Source organism: Leptosomus discolor, chromosome 4, assembly GCF_034619465.1.
Source record: "Leptosomus discolor isolate bLepDis1 chromosome 4, bLepDis1.hap2, whole genome shotgun sequence".
NCBI classification, from domain to species: Eukaryota; Metazoa; Chordata; class Aves; order Leptosomiformes; family Leptosomidae; genus Leptosomus; species Leptosomus discolor.
In genome coordinates, this window is record NC_141394.1 from 54612750 (window position 1) to 54635663 (window position 22914).

Below are 22914 nucleotides of genomic sequence, written 5' to 3' on the forward strand. Positions count from 1 at the left end.
GAAGTGGCCTTAAGCTGCACCAGGGGAGGTTCAGACTGGATATTAGGAAGAATTTCTTTACTGAAAAGGTTGTCAGACATTGGAACAGGCTGCCCAGGGAGGTGGTGGAGTCACCATCCCTGGGATGTTTAAGAGACAGGTAGGTGTTGTACTTAGGGACATGTTTTAGTGGTGTTGATAGTGCTAGGGCAGAAGTTGGACTCGATGATGTTGAAGGTCTCTTCTAACTGAAACTATTCTGTGATTCTGTGAAATGTTAGCTCCAAAAAACAATCTAGAAATACATGCTGTCTTTTATTATAAGCTCACAACAGTTTAAAACAAATTTTGGGTGAGGTACAAGGAGGGAAAGGAACAAAATTTCTTTCAAGTCCTCTTAGAATATGGAAAAGAGTTACAAATTGGCTCCTACACCAAGGAATTTCTGCCTGTCATGTTTTGTGTAACCCATGAATGAGATGAGTGATGTGGCTAGTTCCCTTTTCCTGCTTTTGTGAACTGCACTCTAAGTTTATCCATGTTTTTTGTTTCTTGTGCTTACAGTGAAATTTTTATTTGATTTTCTTTTATCACAGTTCATATTTAGACTTTTAAAAATAATGAGCATTACAGAAAAACTATTTTTTAGAGTTAATTGAGACTTTTGAAGTGTTTAGGAGAAAAAGTTGGCTGTGTCACATAGATCTTGTTTACATAGCTAACGAGAATTTTTATTTTAGACTTTGAACGGGAAGATGTAGGCATACATTTAAAAAAAAGTCCATAGTGGGCTTAATTGTGTATGAATATTGTATGAATACGTGTGAGTTTGGATAGGCAATCCTGCTCTGGCATGTTTCAGTCTTGTTTTAATCTACTGAAGTTTGGCAACAGAAGCAGGTAACTATGCCAAGACTGGGTAAGCCGCCTGATAGGTAGTCGGTGACATGGCTGCTATGCTATCTTTTTATAATGCATCTGCACAGAGATGTCAAATTATAGTTGCACAGACAACTTTACCATTCTGCAGCTTTTAAGAAATATTTAAATGTTACACACTTGTGAAGTTACAGTTTCAGAGTAATTTTTGAAGTAAGCGTATTGACAAACGATCCTGGAAGGACATTTAGAATCCCGTATCATAATCCTGTCTGCTATGGTTTCATTAGAATTGGCGCTACCTGATTAAAAAAGTTAAGCTACAGTATTGGCGGCAATTGCTTACCAGTCCTCTGAGGAAGAAGATGGGACAATTTTCTCCTAGCCCCCACTGCCCTGTCTTTTTATGTTCTTCTCAAGACTCCATCTAGTGTATTTCTTGCCATGACCTGAGCACATGGGGTGAAGGCTGCTTTCAGATGCTTATAAAGTGGTTACCAGTTGTTTCCTGAGTTTGCAGTCTGGCTTTTCACACCCTGTGGGAGTTGCTTCGTCCTTTTAATATGCTTTCTTTTTGATGAACCAAGTAAGTTAACATGACTCAAAAAGGCTATTCCAGCTGGAGTTTTGGCAATGGCTGTCTGTTAAGGAGATCAATCTATTCTGTTCGTCAGCCTTGAAACAGAAGATTATGAACTTCAGCATTTTGATCATGAATAAAGCAGAGGTGATGTTCAGTGGATGAAGTGCTTTTTATCTAGAATGTTTGAAATCACATGTGTTTTGTTTTAAATATTGCCATGTCTTGGCTTTGAGCCCTTGGGAATCCAACAGACTGATTATGTAAAAGAAAACACTGTTGTAAAATCTGTCTTTGAATACATAACTGAGTCATAATCCAGCCTTTGTTTTTTAAATCTAGTTGTGGTTCATGTAAGCACAATTGTGACTTGAACATACCACCTCGGAGGTCCAGCGGATGAAAAACACAAATAATCAAATCCTGTCAAAAGTGAACACAAAAATTAGAGGAGGAGAGTGTGATAAAGTTATGAATGCTTGCCACCACCACAATAGTGTGCTCTGTCTGCTACTGTTACTCATTTTTGTGTCTTTCATTGCTGATTTAAAGCATTCTACAAGGGAAATTGATATAATTCTTACTGTTTAGCAGAAAAACTGAAGAACACACAGGATGTGTGTTACTTAAGAAAGCCCAGACCAGCAGAACAAATGAATACTCTTTTCTTTCATTGTGGCCTTTGTACCGTTCATTATGCCTTCCAATAACTGTAATTTCTCCAACAGTTACAGTAATAGTAATTGTATAATCTAATTCTTTCAAAAGTAGACTGTTGAGGATAGAGTTGCTAATGGCAGATAATCAATGTGCCATGAGAAACATTTAGTAAAGTATTTCCTGCACAATGTAAATACTCAGTTTCAACTCCATTCTACCCTCAAATCGATAATGTACTAATTCAAGGTGAAATAGAACCGATTTCCAGCAACAAGGAAGTGAAATGGTTGGCGGGTGTAAGGCACAGGGTAGAGATTCAAAGTAGCAAAAATGTCTGCTTAAGATATCTGTAAAATATCACTAAAAGTTCCCGTGTAATTTTGGAAATATTTATGTCCAGTAACAGATGTCATACACAAGGTTATGATTGAAACCATGTTTTAGTGAATGTGCTGAACATACCTGAATTATTTTCCTAAATAAAAAGACAGTGAATCAAATCAGAGATAGTTCAAACAGAAAATTGAATAAGTAATAATTGGGTACATATAAACAAAGAAAACTACAATATGCAGATTAAGAATGTGAGAGAGTATTTGTGCGGAGCAAAGAATTAGAAGAAAACAAATCCTCAAACCCCAACTCTCGCTCTGAGGAAAGATAATTGTTCAAGGAACCAAATTATATTTCTGCTGTCCTATGACTAGGAACATGTTCCTCATGAGAGACGAGTGAGACCTTGAGTTAAGAAACACCTGGTTTACATCTGACTTCAAAGAAGGGAGTGCTTGTGTATTTTTGAAAGACTGGCAATGAACATCTTGCCAGGAAATAAATGAAGAAACTTGAAGAAGCAGCATTCAAGAAGTACCATTTCTGAAGATCTATCTTTCTTCTCAGTACAGCTTGTATTACTCATGAATAATTTCATACTTCATGAGTTATTTTGTTAGTATTGTATAACTGTTACTTAGAAGGCAGAAAAAAATGTGCTAATGAGAAGTTTACACTTTGTATTGTCCCTCAGAACCCTTAGAAGTCAATATGTCATACTCATCACCTTGGGAGCCATTACTACTTGGTCCCAAGCTGAGATAGTATAAAGGTGACAAATATGAAATTTGTTTTTTGCAAGGAGTGCTGGGGAAAGTATAAGTAACGATGTGGCATTGGCCAAAATGCCTGTATTTAAAGTTGATTAACATGTTTTTTAAACAACCCTTTCTCCATATGTGTATAATTTTGGGGAAAAAACCCCAAAACACCATTTAATTTTTTTATGCCTAATATCTATTGGAGGGGGAGGGGGGAACCCCAGAAAGAAAAAATAGGTTGCTTATGAAGAAGCCACAACAACCGCATGCGATGCTACAGGCTTGGGGATGAGTGGCTGGAAAGCTGCCTGGCAGAAAAGGACCTGGAGGTGCTGGGTGACAAGTATTTGAATATGAGTCAGCAGTGTGCCCAGGTGGCCAAAAAAAGCCAATGGCATCCTGGCTTGTGTTAGGAATAGAGTGGCCAGCAGGAGTAGGGAGGTGATCATCCCCCTGTACTTGGCATTGGTGAGGCCACACCTCAAGTACTGCGTTCAGTTTTGGGCACCTCAACACGAGAAAGACATTGAGGTGCTGGAGCGTGTCCAGAGAAGGGCAACGAAGCTGGTGGAGGGCCTGGAGAGCAGGTCTTACGAGGAGTGGCTGAGGGAACTGGAGTTGTTTAGTCTGGAGAAGAGGAGGCTGAGGGGAGACCTTATCGCTCTCTACAACTGCCTGAAAGGAGTTTGTAGAGAGGTAGTTGTGCTGGTCTTTTCTCACAGGTAACTACTGATAGAAAAAGAGGGAACAGACTCAAGCTGCATCAGGGTAGGTTTAGGCTTGACATTAGGAAAACTTTTTTCACTGAAAGAGTTGTCAGGCATTGGAATAGGCTGCCCAGAGAGGTGGTTGAGTCACCATCACTTGATGTGTTTAAAGGTCGTTCAGATGTGGTGCTTGGAGATGTGGTTTAGGAGTGTGCTTGGTAGAATAAGGTTGATGGTTGGACTTGATGATCTCAAAGGTCTTTTCCAACCTGAATGATTCTACGATCTCCAAGTATTTGAGCAATAGAACTTGGCAGGGAGGTTGCTTTAGTAAGTGGTAAGCTCTTTATCATGGCTGTTGGAAGCCAGGAAGATAAAAGAAGTAGAAGAGAAAATGTGTTTAGGGGAATTTTGTTTATAAAGTGTATGTACCTATGGATATATTTACAGAAGTTAATCCTCAAATTTTTGTTTACACATCTTTGAAAAAACATAGTCTCTGAAAGCTTTTCTATTAATGTCATGGCTCAGCTAGTGTGGGTGGGCCTGAAAGACTCTCCATGTCACTGACCTTCCCAATAGCTAGAAGTAGCACTGGAGCTAGGTACAGGCCCTTACCTAAAAGGGCCTGAAATTGTCTCCGATGCCAAACTCTTTTGCAGTAATGTGCCAGTAGGTGGCAGATGCAGTGTAGGGGAAGGACAAACCAGAGACAAACCAGGGAAAGCAGGACAGAAAAATCAGATGCTGGAGAGAATATTTTTCCCCATTCAGAGAACTGTTCTTTCCCTGTTCACAAATAGAGTCTGTTTACAATTACTGGTATGTATAACTTGTAAAGAGGTCAATGTACAGAAGGAAGGGATTGCATATGAAATTAGTTTAAAAATTCAAAGCTAGAAAAGTATATAAAGATATAGGCAATGGCATGCTACATTGGCCAGAATTGTGTCTATGGTCCAGTGGGTGTGAAGCCAGCATTTGCCATAGCGAAAATGTGTCTGATGCCACAGCATCAGACTACACACAGTGTTTCACCCTCTCCCCTGATCTAATATACTGACCACAAAAACTTTTCCAAATCACAAGTCTTCTTTCAAAGAGTGTGTGTGCTGGGGCAAGTTATGGATAGACTAGAGCAAAAAGGTTATCAAGCAGAGAAACATTTCTGAGAACAATCTGGGCATGGGAATGTCCCTTTGAAAACATATTTCACAATGCTTCTCAGAGGAGTTAAGAGAAAGGAAGGAGGTAGAAAAGAAAATCGGGAGGACTCGTTATTTTATGAATGCATATTTTACTGATTGATTGCCCCCAGCCATGTGGTTGTAATGATTTGTTACGTGTATTATCTATTATAAGCTGTTCTTCTAAGTTGGTATGTTCACTAGGGATCACAGGTCATCCTCCTACACATGCAATATATTGTTATTTACAGTAGGTCATTTAAGTAATTGAAATAATGGTTTACAACAAACCATAAAATGAACATGGCTTTTTGTTGGTGTTTGTTCGGCAATTTAATCTATCTGCTAGGAAAACACACCTTGTTTTTACAAAATGAAATATATTTCCTTTAATAAATTGCAAAAATTGTAGGACAGGAGCTTTCAGTAAAACCTTGCATTTTCACAAGCGTTGTGGGAGTATTAACACTGATATTTTCCTATCAGACTTCTGCACTTGGACTCAAAACCAGAAATGTATAGATGAGGGAACATTTTATATTACTATAGAAAAACTTCTCTAGTAGATATGAGTACACTGTCTTGTACAGAAGCTAATAAACATAAGGGTTTTGAATTGAAAACAGTTAAAGGATTCCCCAATTCATATGCTTTTCAGCTTGTGTTTAGCCTCTTTTAGTGCCCAGCTTATTAACAAATAGCTTTTAAACCATCTGCAGTTAAAAACTAGTGAGTTCAGTTAGTGAGACATACTAACTTGTCATTAGTTTGTCTCTCCTGTGAGAAGTTATTGTTGCCCTGCTGGAGACTGTAGTGGTAAGAACCAGGCTCATCACCCACAGGCTGAGCAGGACAGGCAACTTAGAATCACAGGATCAGTGCAGTTGGGAAGTGACTTTTGGAGCTCTTCTAGTCCAACCCCTTGCTTAGATCAGGGCAAACTTTGAAGATGGATGAGATTCCTCAGGGCCATTTCCAATTGAGTTTGAATATCTCTAAGGATAGACGTTCCACAGCCTCTCTGGAGAACATGTTCGAGATCACTGTTTCATGGTAGATTTTAAGTTGATATAATTTGGTAGTGCTTGTGAGAGAATCGGTCTTATCCTATTTCCCTGCTTGTTACTCCCCATCTCAGCAGTGCCCTTTCCATGTCCTGGCAGGAGTATTTGTTCAGCTCCATGACATACTGGATCAGGAAACATCTGAATTAAACTAGGAGTGACTGATCAGATTAATTGTGTAACAGCATGAAGTGTCATGCTGACACAAAGAGGGAGGTAAGAAAGGTCGGGAGAGGTTCAGAAACCAGGCTGAGGAGGGGTAGGACAGCTTCTTTCTTTTGATGACACCTGCTCCTGCCAGCTTGAAGTGTTTGTGAGACAGATTTGATGTGAAGAAGCAGCATGATAATGGATTACAATGACTTTCCGTTTGACAAAGAGCAGCCTAGAGTGTAAATGAGTCATAGGTGTGTCTGATTCTTTAGGATTCCTGACAAGATGCAGCTCAAAAAGTTTTAACTTAGGCTAGTTCTTCAGGTCTTCCTTTTGACAGTGCTCTGAAGCACACAGTGAAGCATGAGCTGTGGAAAGCTACGTGAAATTAAGGATACCGATCACAATGCTCTGTGGCAATGAGAGGCTGTCCTTTAGGCACAGTGTTGTTTTGGGTGCCTTTATTATTCTGACCATACATATAATTAGAGCAGCTGTGCAGTGTATGATTTATGCACTGTTATTCCAGAATTTGTGTAGCAATGCTGTGGTTGAAATAGTTTTGTGTGATTCGGAGGACTTCCATTTTACCGTGACAGCTGACTTTGCCAAGTGTGAATTTTATTTACTAACATCAAAAGATTGTGTAACTTAGATTCTCAGGCATATTAGGAACTTCTTTTTTTGCAAGACATATTTCTATGGAGTAAACTAAATCCACAGTGTGTTCAGCATTTGCATGATAAATACTGGGCGAGAATTTTCAGAACTTTCACTTGATTTAAGAGAAGTTTTGGTGGATGCTACAAGTTTGTAAAAATAGCTCATAATTGCAGTAATGTTCTTAATATTTATTTAAACTGATTCCTGGCTGAACTGTAGCTCTAACAAATTCATTTACTACATCTCTTCCCATTTTCACTGTCATGTTTGAATCAAGTGATGGGATCAGTAAGAGAAATCTGGAATCGCTGGCTGCTTCGGTTAGGACAGATCCTCTTGGATAATTATGGTCATACAAAACACATTAAATAATTTTGCTTGCTTTTGTTGTGGTAATAATTTAAATGCTATATGGCAAAATTTATATAGCGCTTTGCTAAGTATGGTAGAATAGAGAAAGTGCTTCTGCTGTACGGGATATACATTAGGTGGTTTTGATAGTTACGGTATTATAAACTTAGATGTGGCATATGGTGCAGTCATATCCAGAAAGTGACTGAAGGGTCAGAGTGGATTTCTGAATTTCTGTTTGTCGCTGATTCCAGATAGAAATGACTCCTTGTTTTGGTCAAAATAATTTATTTGGGTTTTGTCTACAAGATAAATTATTACAGTGACAAAAAAGTCCAACCTGTAGTGTAGAGACTGTATGTGTCCATCCTTATGGACATCATCTGAGTTTGGCCACATTGTCTGAAGAGCATTGCTATGCCTGAAAGAGGTATAAATTCAACAGCAGCTGATGTGGATGATGTTAAATTCAGCAGCAGATGCTGCCTCCTTTATAATTTCTGGATGAAAAAGATGAGTCTTTTTAATCTAATGGTATCTTTGGATTTGCTCCCACTTTCACAGGAATCAAGAATATGTATTTCCTTCCTCTCTCTGAACAGCCTTTGGAGTTTTGTGTGAGCTCTTTGTTAAGTATGGTACTCTTGGATATCAGTCATCTGTTTTAAGACTTTTGCAAGTGTAACTCTTTAGCTGTCACTTTTCTGTTGCCACCAGGTATGGCAACTATGAAGGAATAGTTAATTTGACCTGTAATTTTTAGAGGAAAAAATATAAGGCATCTGTATGGACCCACAGAACAGATTCCAGTCCAATTTTTGTCTTGGTTTCATCTCACTTGGTTCTGAGACTTCCGTGTTCTCATAGCCTACAAACAGATTGCATGTTCTTCCATGCTGCAGATAATCTATTCAGTATCTCTATCTTTTTGATTCTCATGGTACAAAACAGATTTTTTTTCAGTATCTCGGAAAGGGCATTCCTCTCGTGGCTCATCTATAATTGCCAGCCTTGTGACAGCAGATCGAATATTTGTGAGTGTATGAGAGAACTGGCTTTCTGCGCCAGCTGTAAATCCTTACACTCAGTCCCTGCAGGGCAGATAAGTGGGCATCTACTAGCAATTCAGCCAATTAAGAATGGGCCTTAATCTCCTGTAAACAGCTGGAGCCGTTCTTCAGTCTCCCACCTCTAGGGAACTGAGGTGCCACTGCCTTTTGCCAGGATCATTTCTGAGGCCTTTTTTCTCCTTTAAGATGTTAGATGTTTCTCAGACTGTGGGTCCTATGTAGTCCTTTTACAAGTTAATTATGCATCTTTTTACTTTTACACAGGAACCTGCTTCAAGAAAACAGTACATGCATTTGAGCTAAAAACAAAATGGGAAGTCAGGCACATATGTGCAGCTCTGAAATTCAGTACTAGAAAGAGTTGCATGGAGTTCAGGCACCTTCCTTAGATGTTGCTATATGGATTCAATATAATTTTGTCAAGTGAAATGATAATCTTGCTTTCTTTTCAGATTTTATTACTATATAAAGAAGCAAATTTCAGATTTAAACCCATCTCTGGAGACGAAATAGAAAAGAAAATGCAATCTTTCCAAATAACTTGCAAGATAAAGTTGAAAACTGAACAGTGAAAGACAAAATTATGTTATTTTCTTGCTTATGTGAAATTGAAACCTTAAACAGCCCATTTGTTTAAAAATCCATGAATCAAAAAATAATATTGAGATTTTTATGAGCTTGCCTCATATAGCTCTACTCAGTGACTCTGAAATATGCTGCTCTGCATATTAGAGTGCTGTGAGAGGGTACAGAGAAAGATTTCAGGAGAACTATCACTCTAAAAATCTGTAATGCTGGGTGTGGGTGTTAGCTCTACTGTAGAAACTTCCTTCTGTGACACTTATGTTCTGTGGAAGTCTTTATTGTTAGAAAATCCCGAAAGGTACTAATAACAATTAGAACTAACAATGGCTGGTGTGTCAGCTTGTGACTTCACCTTGTTTGATTTCAAGACTGTTAGAAACACAAAGGATAATCTCAGTTTTCTTCTTCCCATAATTTTTGCATGTTTCCTGGGTTTTTCATTTTGTCCCTGCCTGCCCCCTGGCGCAGCAGTCTCTCACAATTGTATTACTGGTTTATTTATTTTGCCTCAGACCTTAGATCTATCATCATTCTTAGCCTATGTGCCTATGAATGATACAGTGGATCACCCTGCAGTGCTCTATAGCAAGGCTGTAGTATGATTAATATTTCCTCTGGTAGTCATGCTAGTTTAAACTTTTCCTTAAACAGATTTGGCTGAAAAAAATAATTCAGCAAAATACCCGACAATTGTTTTTTAACTTGGCTCAATACCTGAATATTGCTTACTGTGTGACCACGGAACAACTGAAGGGATGGAGTTGGGGAAAGAACAGTAAGGAGGACCAACAGTCCTGAAAACGTTTGTCAGTGCCTTCAGTCAGGTTGTCTGCTGAACCGCTAATGTGACCTTTAGCCAAAAGGTCTGACTGCAGTGAACAGTTGTGTGTTCTAAGAGTGATTGTGCGGAATTTGGAGCTCTGACATACCAACTTTGTTTGTAACCTTTGCAAAGTCATTTACTCTCTATCATTTTGATCTGTAAAATTGCAATAATGAATTTCTCAATAGGGCATGGCTATGGCAGTGCTTTTACCGGTGGAGATAATAATGTGAAGACACAAAGAAATACCACAGAAAATAGTGAGCACTAAGATATGTTATAGAATTTACTAGGTTTCATGGAGAGTCCCTGCAGGATCGTTAGTTGTACATTTTATTTGATGTTTTTGTCAGCTTTAGCGATTTCGACCTCTCCCTCTCCTGACAGCTTATTTCTGCTTTACCTGTATCCCTTTGGAGAGGGTAATTCAGTTGTTAGATGAGAAAAGTCACATTAATTTTCAGCTGAATCAGTTACTTGACCTGGCTTCCTACACAGTCCACAAACAGCTGTTACTGCAAAATTGAAAGCAGCACAGAAACAGATGCAGACGTTATGGAACAAGAGCTGCATGTGCTGCTGCTGCTTCCAGAAAAGACATATCAAGAGCCATGCCCTCAGTGGCTGCTGAGTTCGATAGCCAGACCTTTGAGCTACCTTGAACAATTGTTCCTTAGAAAATCTGCTCAATTGTGCAGCGAGAGGAAAATAGTTACCTAAAGGAACTTCCCTCTCCTTACTGCTTCTTGCAGCTTACTACTTTGATAATTTCTAGTACTCAAAACAACTGCCTAAATGACTTAGAGTCTTCTGATGAGCCCTGTGCATGATAATGTGATTGCAAAGAAGAGAAGTCAGTGTCACAGACAGTAATTTCTGAGAAGAATCCGTCTAAAAATGTAAAACCTCTTTTAAGTGAGTGATAAGAACTAGGTCCATGTAGGATTATAATCAGGCAATTTGAATTCAAATTTTACTGAACTCTAGGTGACTGGCATGAAGGGGAGGTCAGATCATCTGCTCTCAGGCAGTGTGTAGCCTCTTTGGAAGCTTAAAGATCAGTTAACAGAATAGTTTTAGAGCATATACTGTATTGTGTACATCTGCTTCAATGAATATTTGCTATAAAACTCTTGATAAATAGCTTCTCTGAAGATTCCTTATGCAAATAAACCCCACTTATTCTCTTTACCCTTAATATACTTTTTAATAATCTATAAAGAACACATTTCTTTTGGTGCCATATGGTTCTTAATGCTGGTATTTCTGTGCAGCTGAAGTATAGAAAGTATGAACTTTTAAGTACGGGGACACCAGCCACAGAGTTAAAAATATGTTGTGTATCTGTTCTTTCATTAAACTCTATCTTCAGCAAGAGTTTTTTTTCCATGAATATTCTGAAGAGCAGAATTGCACCCTAGCATGTTGTAAACTGCTTCTGTGCCTGATACTGGTGCCAAATAGATTATGGTAAGATTGCCATAGACCTGCCAGTTTATTTTTAAAATAATTGGTCTCTAAGTAGCTGTAAATAAGACTAATCAAGATGGACATTTTTAATCATTTTTTCAGCCTTCAGTAGATTAAGTGATCTGTCCATACTAAACTTGATCATTATCCAGAAATATTTAATTTATGGAGCACGCATGACTGAACATTGAAACTGGGCCAAATATCACAGTAATTGCTGGATAATCCTCTGTTTTCTGGTTTGTCACAGCTTCTCTAGAGACTGCAAATTCTGCTTGTCTTATTTAATCCCTGTGCAGTTGTCTTTTAGAAGCCTAGTAATCTCTAAATTATTATTGTGTTTTGTGCATATCTGTGGTGGGTTGACCTTGGCTGGATGGCAGGTTCTCACCAAAGCCACTTTACCACTCCCTGTTCCTCAGCTGGACAGGGGAGAAAATATAACGAAAAGCTCGTGGACTGAGGTAAGGACAGGGAGATGGCTCACCAATTACTGTCACAGGCAAAACAGACTCGACTAGGGGAATTTACTTTATTACCAATCAAATCAGAGAGGATAATGAGAAAATAAAACCCAAATCTTAAAACAGCTCTCTCCCACCTCTCCCTTCTTCCTGGGCTTAACTTTATTCTGAAGTTCCCTACCTCCTCACCCCCAGTGGCACAGAAGGATGGGGAATGAGGATTGTGGTCAGTTTCTCACGTGCTGTTTCTGCCACTTATTCCTCCTTAGGCGGAGGACTCCTCACGCTTTTCCCCTGCTTCAGTGTGGGGTCCCTTCCATGTGAGACAGTCCTCCATGAACTTCTTCAGCATGGGTCCTTCCCATGGTCTACAGTTCTTCATGAACTGCTCCAGCATGGGTCCCTTACATCGGATCACAAGTCCTTCCAGCAAACCTGCTCCAGTGTGGGCTCTTCTGTCTCCACGGGTCCACAGGTTCTGCCAGGAGCCTGCTCCAGTATGGTCTTCCCATGGGGTCACAGCCTCCTTCAGGCATCCACCTGCTCTGGCAGAGGGTCCTCCATAGGCTGCAGGTGGATATCTGCTCCCCTGTTAACCTCCATGGGCTGCAGGGGGACAGCCTGACTCGCTCTGGTCTTCACCATGGGCTGCAGGGAAATCTCTGCTTCAGCACCTGGAGCACCTCCTCCCCCTCCTTCTTCACTGACTTTGGTGTCTGCAGAGTTGTTTTTCTCACATATTCTCACTCCTCTCTCCAGCTACAATTAATGCTGCACAATAACTTTTTCCCTTTCTTAAACACGTTATCCCAGAGGCACTACCACTGTTGCAGATGAGCTCAGCCTTGGCCGGTGGTGGGTCTGTCTTGGAGCCGGTGGCATTGGCTGTATCAGACATAGAGGAAGCTTCTATCAGCTTCTCACAGAAGCCACCCCTGTAGCTCCCCCCCTACCAAAACCTTGCCACACAAACGCAATACAATATCTGAACACTTACACCGAACTGTAACATTCAAGTAAGCATAAGCTTTTTAGTTTATGAGGTGAACTTCTTGTATTTGTGATTTTTTTTCATGTAGATGTAAACAATTAATATGCAGATGCATCTTCTGAAGATTACTCATCTCCTAACATTTTTAGAAACTTTTAAACCATTAAGTATAAATATAACTGTGCATAGTTACACTTTAATATAACTTTTTGCTATTATTCTTAAAATTTTAATTGAAATGAATGATCAGTATATTGAAAGACCTTTGGAAGCAACGAACCATATATTGAACTTCGCTGTAGTTACATTTGAAGAAATTAGCATACTCATACCACCATTACCTGATGGCTATATGTCAGGCAATATCTGCAGTGTGATGCTTTGAAAGTTAATAATTTACGTGTGGGTCGAGGAGAACAGAGATTGTATCAAGTTCTTCATACCTGTATAAACTTCATCTGGGTGTGCTCAAGAGCTCTTTGTGGTGTGTTGTTTTTTGTTTTTTTTTTTTTTCAAATAGCAGTCAGATTTGTACAAATAGTAAGAGCAGTATAAATTTGGTTAGCTGTGGTAAACTCAAATAGATCTTGGTCATGGACTTGTTAAATTCAAGTAACGCCCCTGCTATCACTTCTTTGGGAAAAAAAAAAAAGCCAACAGAATGTACTGCCTTCAAATTACAATTTGTGATCATCAGGTGTGCTCCCTTGGACCAGTGGGAACCATCTACAGTTAATAGGGTAGAATCACTGCTTACATTTCTTTTCACTGCAATGTAATTGTGTAGTGTATTGTGTGTTTTCCTAAAAAATTACCTCCTAGCATATCAGTCTGAATAAATTAAATGGCTAATATTCACAAATAGATCAAATCAGTACTCCAGTTATGTGGCATCTTATTTCTTATAGATATTTTGGAACTCGAGTGCCTTCCATAGTAAGTAGCGGCTTTTCTTTTGGCATTTTCTGTATTAAGGAGCCTCTGTAAAACCGGTGGGTCTGCTCGTGTGAATACCTCTGCCCACATGTGATTATGCTAATAGAAATTTTTAGAAGTAGTGGATTAGTTAAAAATGAAAAGCTAAAAAGTGTCCAAAATGCTAAATGGAAGTGACTGGAGACAGTCACTTGACTTGCCAAATCCCCTTTATTTAGGGAGTTTCTCAGGCTCCAGTCAGGAGGCAGTGATGGCTACTGCAGAGCTCTTGCAATGTCCTTTCTTTTTCTCCATATTAAATAGGTTCTCTAAAAGACAGAAGAGTGTTTTAGAACATCTTTATCTGAAGTGCCATTACAGGTCAGATAGTAAACTTCTAATTTGCCAGTACAATGTGGAGAATTAATAAGTGGCGGCTCTTCCCGTTGTCAGGAGGGACCATTTTTTTCTTGGTTTTGTACACAGCCAGATATGTGCTTTATGGTGCTGAAATCTTCTGCCTTTCAACACATTGCAATCTGGTGGTGAAAAGTACTGTTTTAGAACATATCTGCTGCTTTCCAGGCAACAAGTAAGCTGCCAACTAGGAAGCTGTAAGAGACAATTTTAGAGATAAAGGTCCTTGGCTTGTTTCTGAGATAGGTTCAATACTGCAGCATATGTAGTGTGTTGTGTCAGAGTCCTTAGCATTACCTGGAGAATATATCTCTAAAGATACCTATTTTGAAACAGTGCTTCCAACTAGAGTATGTAATGAACTCAGTAACAACGCTGGCAGCACACTCTTGTTGGAAACTAAGCAGAGAAAGACAACCATACTGAGTTCAGAATACTTATGCAAGTGGATGTTTTGCTTTACACCAATTTCTTCTTGTTACTACTAGTAGTCCAACAGCATTGGCAGCTTTTTGTCGCGCTTGTGGGGTTTGCTACCATATCACATGGTTTTTAACAGTACTATGTTTTTCTTTATTACTGTAAAAACTAAAACACTAAGTAAGGGAGCTGTAGGGTACAGTGGACTCTTTCAGTTCAGAGCACGCACTTGTGCCTGAGCATGGAGTTCTAGCCATGCTTTTGGTGTGGGCAGGTGCAACCAACAGTCAGACACAAAGAGAAAGATGAAATTATCTAAGTGGCGTACTAGGAAAAAGATCTTTTCTAAGGCATTATGAATGGTTATGAATGAAGCAAAAGTGCGTTTGGTAAAGCCTAAGAAGTTCTGTAGTAATTTAGATATAAACTGCAAAAAGTGGTGTTGAAGTGTACAGGAGAAAACATGTTAGATGTGGTATGTTGGATATAAATGTGGCCTCGGTGTGAAGACACAGAATGAAGTGCAGGTTGACAGTGATCTCAAAGGTGCAAACCTGAGTGACAGACTGACTTATTTCTTGAAATAGCACTTTGTTTCCTCTCAGACACTAAGGACACTGTGTATCCTTACAGTAAAGAATATGGTAAGGATTCACAGTCATGCATTTATATTTTTGCAATATACCAGCCATTTCAAACATAACAACTTTCATTAATGACTAGACTTTAAGTAAAATGGTATTTAGAGGTGTCTGTGTGTGTATTTATTTATGAATCTTCAAACAAAATCCCAGAATACTGAATTGTTCTTGTCTAGACAATATATTTTCTTTTGGGTAACTAGTTCTTCAAGTTGTTTCAAATTCCAGTAACATCAAGAATTTGCAGTTTGCCCAACATTATGAAAAATTTCAGTATGTTCAGGTCAACTTCTTTATTTTATGTAAGTTTGTGCTATTTCTTTCAGTTTTGCTCTCATTTTTTTAATGTGGATTTCCCTCAACAGACCAAATTTAAATAGCTCAAACAGTAAATAATTTCACTTTACTGAAACGGTTCATTGTTATCATGATATTCCTTGTATTCTCAGTGGAGCAGAAGTACATTAATTATGGATTCTGGGTATTATCTAGTTATGTCTTGAAAACATGCAAGGATGGGAGACCACACAACCCCTTTAGATAATCTGTTTCACTCCCTAATTTCATGCTCAAAAAGTTCTTTATATCTGGTCTGAACACCTCTTATTTCAGCTTATGTCAGTTGTCTCTCATCCTCCCGCCATACAGCACTGTGAACAGCTAGACTGTGTAACCTCCTCATGGGTCCTGAAGGGTGTAGTGGTTGATGTTACCCCCATGCTGTCTCTTATTCCGACTGAAGGAGCACAGTTCCCTCAGCCTGTCCTGCGGGTGAGTGTTTCAGCCTCTGACCAGCTTGGTGGCCCTCCCCTAGGTTTGCTGCTTTTTCTGTGTCCTTTGTGTATTGGAGCAGCCAAAACTGGACACAGTATTCCCATGCAGTCTAGCAAGTGCTGAGCAGAGGGGGACAATACTTTCCTGTTACATAGTGACTGTGTGCTTGTGTGATACAGGCCAGGATACCGTTGGCCTGCTTTGCTGCCAGGACATGCTGCTGGCTTATGCCCAGCTTGTTGTCTACCAAGACCCCCAGGTTGCTTTCAGCAGAGCTGCTCCCCAATCAGTCAGTATCTAGCTTGTATCATTACGGTGTGTTCTTTCTTTCCAAGTGCAGGACTCATCCTTGTCAAATTTCATGAAGTTCTTCTTGGCCCATTTTTCCAGCCTGTCTAGGTCCCTCTGAATGCCAGCTCTACCATCAAGTACATTGATTGCCTCCCAGTTTGGTATCGTCTGCAAACTTGACAAGAGCACACTTGGTCATCTCTTCCAGGTCCTTGGTAAAGATGTCAAACAGGACAGGTCCCAGTACTACTTATCTGATTATTTTATCCTAACAGGCGATCAGGCTGGTCAGCCGTGATTTACCCTTGATAAGTCTACGCTGACTGTTCCTGCTCATCATCTTCCCATGCCCAGAAATGTGTTCAAGGAGGACTTGCTCTGTGATTTTCCTTAGGACTAAATCAGGTTGACCAGCTTGAAGTTACCCAGCTTGACCTTTTTTGACGTTTTTTGAAGATGGGTGGAACATTTGCCTCCCTTATGTCCCTGACCTTTCAGAAATGACAGAGATAGGCCTTTCAAGAGCACCGGACAGCTCGCTCAGCACTCTTAGATGCAGCCTCTTGGGTCTCGTGGACTTGTATGGATGAAGTTCTCCCAAACATTTCTGTATGTGTCAGCTGTTTTTGTAAGAGAGCCATACTTAAAAATTACATGTATTTCTAGGTCTCTGTACATGATGTTCCTTCCATTGAGAGCTAGTTGACATTTTCACTTTAAGTAGTTTTGTTGCCTTTCAAAAAATTGTGCCAAATCACCTTCCAGGTCAATGTAATGTTTGTTTAGCTGAAAGTCACTTCAATTGCACCACTTCCTTGATGGAATCTTTCTGGAATTTAATGGTCGTGATAATAAAATCATGTATGGTAATGCTGGTGGCAGCTCACGATTGTGATAAAGGATATAATTGTTTAGGTACAAGTAACTCTCTGATTATCTTTATTTACAGTGCTGTTGATAATCTCAGCAGATGTCCCTAAAGTTATAGACAGTGGACATTCACAACTGTATTGCCAAATTAGATAAGAAAATTAATAAAAACCATGGCATGCCTTCCCAGTCTTGGTGTTCACTTTTTAAAAAAAGTGTAGTGTAGAATACAATATTATATTATAAAGTCAGGGGTATCATTAAGAATGTAATAAGTATACACTGTTAACATGCTAATCATATTTTAAACATTGCATATTTTAGAAATTCATCATTCCTTTTTCCTGAATGACAAAACATTGATTTCAAGCTAAGTAAAAAATTACATATATGTCGTATTTTGTAATAAAGCAAAGCCAGCAATGTGTAATAATGCTTCCAAAACCCCCCACATATTACTTGCAAGTCAGAGGCGGAGTTACATTTTTTCATTATATTGTTAGAAATAATTTTAATTATGCCTGAGAAAACTTGAACTGTTTTAAATATGAGTGAGATCTTTCCTGCTTAGAGTGTGTATGCAACTTCTGCTTTTTGGTCATTGATTCATAAGTTATGAATGTACATTAACTTCCCAGTCTTCTGCTGGTAAATTTTTATAATATTTTAAGAAAGGCTAAAAGCACAACAGTAAATTTGAGGAAGGAATCCATACATTGAGAAAATGTAGTGGTGGGGCATTAGGTGCTTATATGAGAGATTTTTTTTTTTTTTTCCATTTGTATGTCTTTTTTGTTACCTCATTCAGAAGGCTGACATAGTCTTCTGGTGAAGACCACTCAGATATCTTGTCTTTCCTACTGTATATCCAGGCCTCCCTTCATCCCAGTTTTTGATGGGTGTGACACACTCTCTAGCTCTGGAGGTTGTGGAAGGCTATCATGCTGCCAAGTTCGAGTTTCGATATTTATTCAGTGTGAACAGGTTGATGTTTGTAGATGCCACCATCTAGCTGCGTCAGTGCTTCTGCTTTCCAGCAAGAAGAGCTGGGTGGTTTTGACTTACTAGTTGTACAGATAAGAAAAATGTTTGTATAGGCAGGCAGCATGTCTCATTTGGGCTGTGTTATTTACTTGTCTGCGTGGACTTTCAGAGGCAATTTCACCTGCTTACTGAGAGGCTTTCATCCATTGTCTTCCGGTGACAGCTTATGTTAGTCTGTTTGACAGCTCACATGGGTAATGAAGTGCTCTCACAGGTGGTGCTGATCCTTGCTGGGAAAGGCATTGAACAGTTCTTCTTTATAGCTAAGACTATTGTTGACTGTGCTAGAGCTTTTCCTCTGCTCCACCAAAATGGTTTTCAGAGAAAAGGTTAGTAGAAGCCTGCAGTACAGCAGAGACTGTATATGTGGACATTCTGCTATTCCTTCCCGTGTGCATTATGCTGCAGTAGTCTATCCTGAATTATGTCTGTCACATATCAACTAACTTGGCTGAGGCTTGTTTGAAATTTCTTGTGTTTTCAAAACTTGACCAACTTGGCCAGTATTGCATTACCTGTAATCTTGTAACTTTACTTTTTTTTTTATCCTTTTCCAGATCTACAGTAAACATGTTAATAGGTTTTCTAGATTTTTTCTTGTCTTTCTTGACTCTACTTATGTAGACCTGGAGACAGTTCATAGCTGTCTATTTCAATTTGGTTTTCTTATGTACATGTAAAAGAAGAATAAATAAAAAGTATATATGCGGGTATAGATCTCAGAGTAAGAAATAGACAAGTATGCACATTTAAACTTGTTGTGCTTTAAAAATTACTAATTTGTAGTGCATTTCTTAAAAAAAATGCAATTCAAGTCATGCTGATATTTAGTGCATTTGATCTGACACTCAGTATGTTTTGACTACTCTCCTGGTTTGGCTGGGTTAGAATGACAGCCCAGCCATGCTGGGCAGGCCATCAGCAGTTTCAAATCAGCCAGGGCAGCTGACCTGAGTTAGCTACAGGGATAGCCCTTCCCATAATGTCATGGTCATTATAAAGGGGGAAGGTTTGCTGAGGAAGGGATGGATGAATGAATGAATGAATGAATGAATGAATGAATGAATGGATGGAGTGGTGCTCTTGTGGGGTTTCTGCTGGGGTGACTCCTCTGGCTTCTCCTGAGGACTGCTCTCTTGTCAACAGTGATGACTGGATATCCATTTCCCTAAGTATAACTCTGTATATCTCTGTTGGTATTAGTAGTGTTTCATTAAATCTGTTGCATGTCTACCCGTGGGTCTGCTCTCCTTTTTCCTGATTCCCCTCCTTGGCTGGTGAGGAGTTGTCGGGTGATAGAGCGACTGTTATAATTTAGCCCTGGGTACAGGCTAAACATAGACAGCTACCCAGGGGAAATAGTGTAAGAACTCATAAATGCTGAAAGGGGGTGATATGTGCTCTCCACTGTGGGTTCCTACAGTTTATGTCTGCTGGTTGTTGGTTCTCTCTGTGAGCAATTCAGCACACTTAAGCTGTCAGAAGTCTTATGCAGTCAAAAATGTCAAAAGATTTTTCAGAGTTAATGACTTTTTTATAAGCTTATTAAAGTGTTTTCCAAAGTCAAGAGAGGGGTAGGTCTGCACAATTGTGGGAAAGAAGAGGATGAAGAAGCAAGCTTTTGCCTGTGTGGTGTTACTACACCATTTTGTTTGTTCAACTGTTAATGAATTTTCAGCTTCAGCTTGCACAGAGTTGAACTTAGAAACTGTTCTGAGCATGCTTAGGACTTAAATTTAGCCTGAAAGCCAGAGCTGATGTCACCTTCAATGAGTAATGAAGATTTGGCACCTTTTTTGTGTAGCTCTGTAGAACATAAAATTCTTCAAAAGTTTTTATTACTACTTTATAAAAAAAGTTTTCACAATCTACTAGAGTAATAATCCTTTGTATTTTTGTTCTTTGTCTCTCTTTCTCCAGTCGAGGCCTCTTGCCCTGCAGGACATTTTGTGAGGCAGCAAAAGAAGGCTGTGAACCAGTCCTGGGTATGGTAAATGCTTCTTGGCCAGAATTCCTGAAGTGCTCTCAATTCCAGAACAAAACTGAAAATGACACCACTACAAGGGTATGCTTCTCACCACACCAAGAAAAAGGAAAGCAGTGTATGTTTCCATTCTTAACTGTTACACTATGTTCATGAGTTCCTTTTTAATAATATATTTTTTTTTTTATTGTGTACAAAAAGCTCTGGGATGAAATTAATTCTGTTGTTATGTTCCTTCACATTAGTGTGATAAAGTCTGTTTGTCAGTTGGTTATAGTTTTGCTGTACTTTAATTGTATAGGCTGATGTTTTTTCGGACTTGGACTGATTTGAGCCTTTTTTGTTTTGCATCAAAAATTCTGATCTGTTTCAAGGAAAGAAGGCAGGAGAAAAGTAATATGCCCTTTAAAAACATTCTGCTGACTTTTTCTTTGCTAAGCTCTAGTAAGTACAGGTTTGTTATTTGGAGCAGGTACCTGATATGCAGGCCAAAGAGATCCTGACTCAGATTTTGTGGAGACATTAACTTCCTCTTTTTAATATTGATTTCTTAAAGCAAATTGCTCTTTGTGGTTTTTTTTTTTTTTCCCCGATCAATTTAAGAAAGGGACTCTGCATGCTCTAATGGTTTCCACATATTCTAATAATTCCTATATACTATGAATGCAAATGGCTTCCTATTAGTAGTTAAACTTTAAATCTGTAAAAAGGAATGACAGTAACTAACATTATAAGTAGCATTAAATTATAAATAACACAGAACTTTTCTGTTCTGTAAGACAAATCTTTGTGAACTTTTTACTCACTGGTTATTGCAGTAGTTTTCCAGTTGGATACAGTCTTTTAATTAATTATTTCTGGTTAGAAAAGTTGCAATAGTTGGTGAGTGGTAAAACCTTTGCTGATAACCCAAATGATCTCCCTTCTTGACAAAAACATAGAAATTATTTATTATACATGTTAATAATGCAATGTTTAAGGGCAAAAAAGGGCTAAATGCACGTGTAATTGAAGTGAGCTCTTTCAGCTGTTTGAAGATGCCACCACAGGAGCTCCTAGCCTGTTTTAAGCTGGATAAGAAGCATTTAATTGGAGCCCTACATTACTGTTAGCAATAGCCATTAACAGTTGATGTATAATGTTTTAAGATACTGTAAAAACAAATAATTAATAGATATATTAACACCACAATTAACACCACAACTAGAGACTTCAGCAGTACTTCTGTCTTATAACAGCGTTGCCTTAAGTTTAGATTTGAGTTTTGCGGTAACTCAGCTGAACAGTTCAAACTTTCTTCTAGTGACTGTCATCATATGCTACCTTGTCCTGCATAAGCTGCAATAGTTCAAACAATACAGAAAATACTGAAGAGAATTAATATAACATATACAAGGAAACTACTAATTTTCTTGATGAAATATGTTTAACTGATGCAGGTCTTGTTTGTTTTGTTTTTTTTTTTCCAAGAATAAAACACCAATAAAAATTGTTCTGATACCTCCCCCCCCCCCCCCCCCCCCCCCTTCCCATGGTGCCCAGTTTATCTTCCAGGATTTTTCACACTGGTATTGATTTAGAGAACTGTCTTTAAGAAATACATTTAAGCAGAGAATCAAAAGCAGTATCTGGTTACAACCAGGTGTTTATTTTTCTGTTGGCAGTGTAAAGGTAATTACATGCATCAAATACAGAATTTGTTTGAGGAAAACCTTTTACAATCAGGAAGATTTCTTTTGTGCCCTTGTATTCACTTAGTGAAGTGAAAAGAAGACAGAGATGATCTGTGTATGTGTAACATTGATACTGACCAGCTGCAAAACCAGTAATAGTGGGATAGTTTTCTGAGGGAGACAGTATTTTTCAGGATTGTGATGGTGGTTCATGTGAGGAAACATTCACAGTTGAAAAAACTATTTCCCCCAAGCACTCATTCTTTACTTCTGTTGACTCCGTGTTATATTTTATTATGTCCTTCAATTTTGGTTTTTTCTTCCATTCTGCCTGCCTTCCTATTCTTCATCTGTTTCTTTTCCAGCTTGGAGTTTCCTTCGCTGGAGTGGAAGAGAAGGGTCTCTTGTGTTCTTTCTTCCACAAGGTTTTGCATTGTAGGGAAATGAAGAAATGGACAGTTTCCTAGGGAAGAGGGGTGGCCAGCTTTCCTAATTCTGTGATCGTCACAGGAGTATCAAAACTTTCTAGAATTGACAGCTATAAGATGCATACACTGTACCACAGGGTACATAGGGTATAGGAAGCAGGTGATGAAAATTTGCATGCAAGAGAACACAGGAATTCCTCTGTGTCCCACTGTGCTGTTGTGACTGTATTGAGTCAGATGAAAAGCCCATCTCTCTTGTAATGCTGACTCCAAAAGCTGTGAAAATCAGATGCCTGGAGAAGAACAGGGCAAGACCATGTGACAATACTTTTCCAAGATATGCCTGCATTTTCCATCTGTTTGGGATTCAAGGACTTTTCTGTATTTTGTGACCTATCATAGATATTTCTTCTATTAGTGTGTTTCTTTGTTTCTTGCATCTATGTGCGTTTTATCATCCATATTATCCTGGTGCAAAGTGTTAAGCTTATCTAGGTGTTGTATGGAGAGTACCACCTTTTGATTGTTTTAAAGGCAATTTTATTTGATACATCCTAGTTCTTTCATAGCATTAGACAGTGAATGTTGTCTCCTCTTCATTTTGAAAAAATTATCAGCACTTTTCATGGTCGTTTTCACAGATATACAGTGCTTTATCTATCGCTATACCTTGAAATGCAACCAAATGTCAACCTTGAAGATGGTAGAATATGTTTATTGCAGTCTGTGCTATCTGC

General features: G+C 38.8%; 1 protein-coding gene across 1 annotated transcript in view; it reads left to right on the forward strand.

The window, feature by feature from the left end:
- CORIN (corin, serine peptidase) overlaps nt 1-22914 on the forward strand; it is a 156427-nt gene that overhangs the window by 63044 nt on the left and 70469 nt on the right. The window contains exon 5 of the mRNA XM_086464230.1: nt 20013-20194. Coding sequence (XP_086320356.1) covers nt 20013-20194 — 182 coding nt within the window. The remainder of the gene's footprint in view (nt 1-20012; nt 20195-22914) is intronic.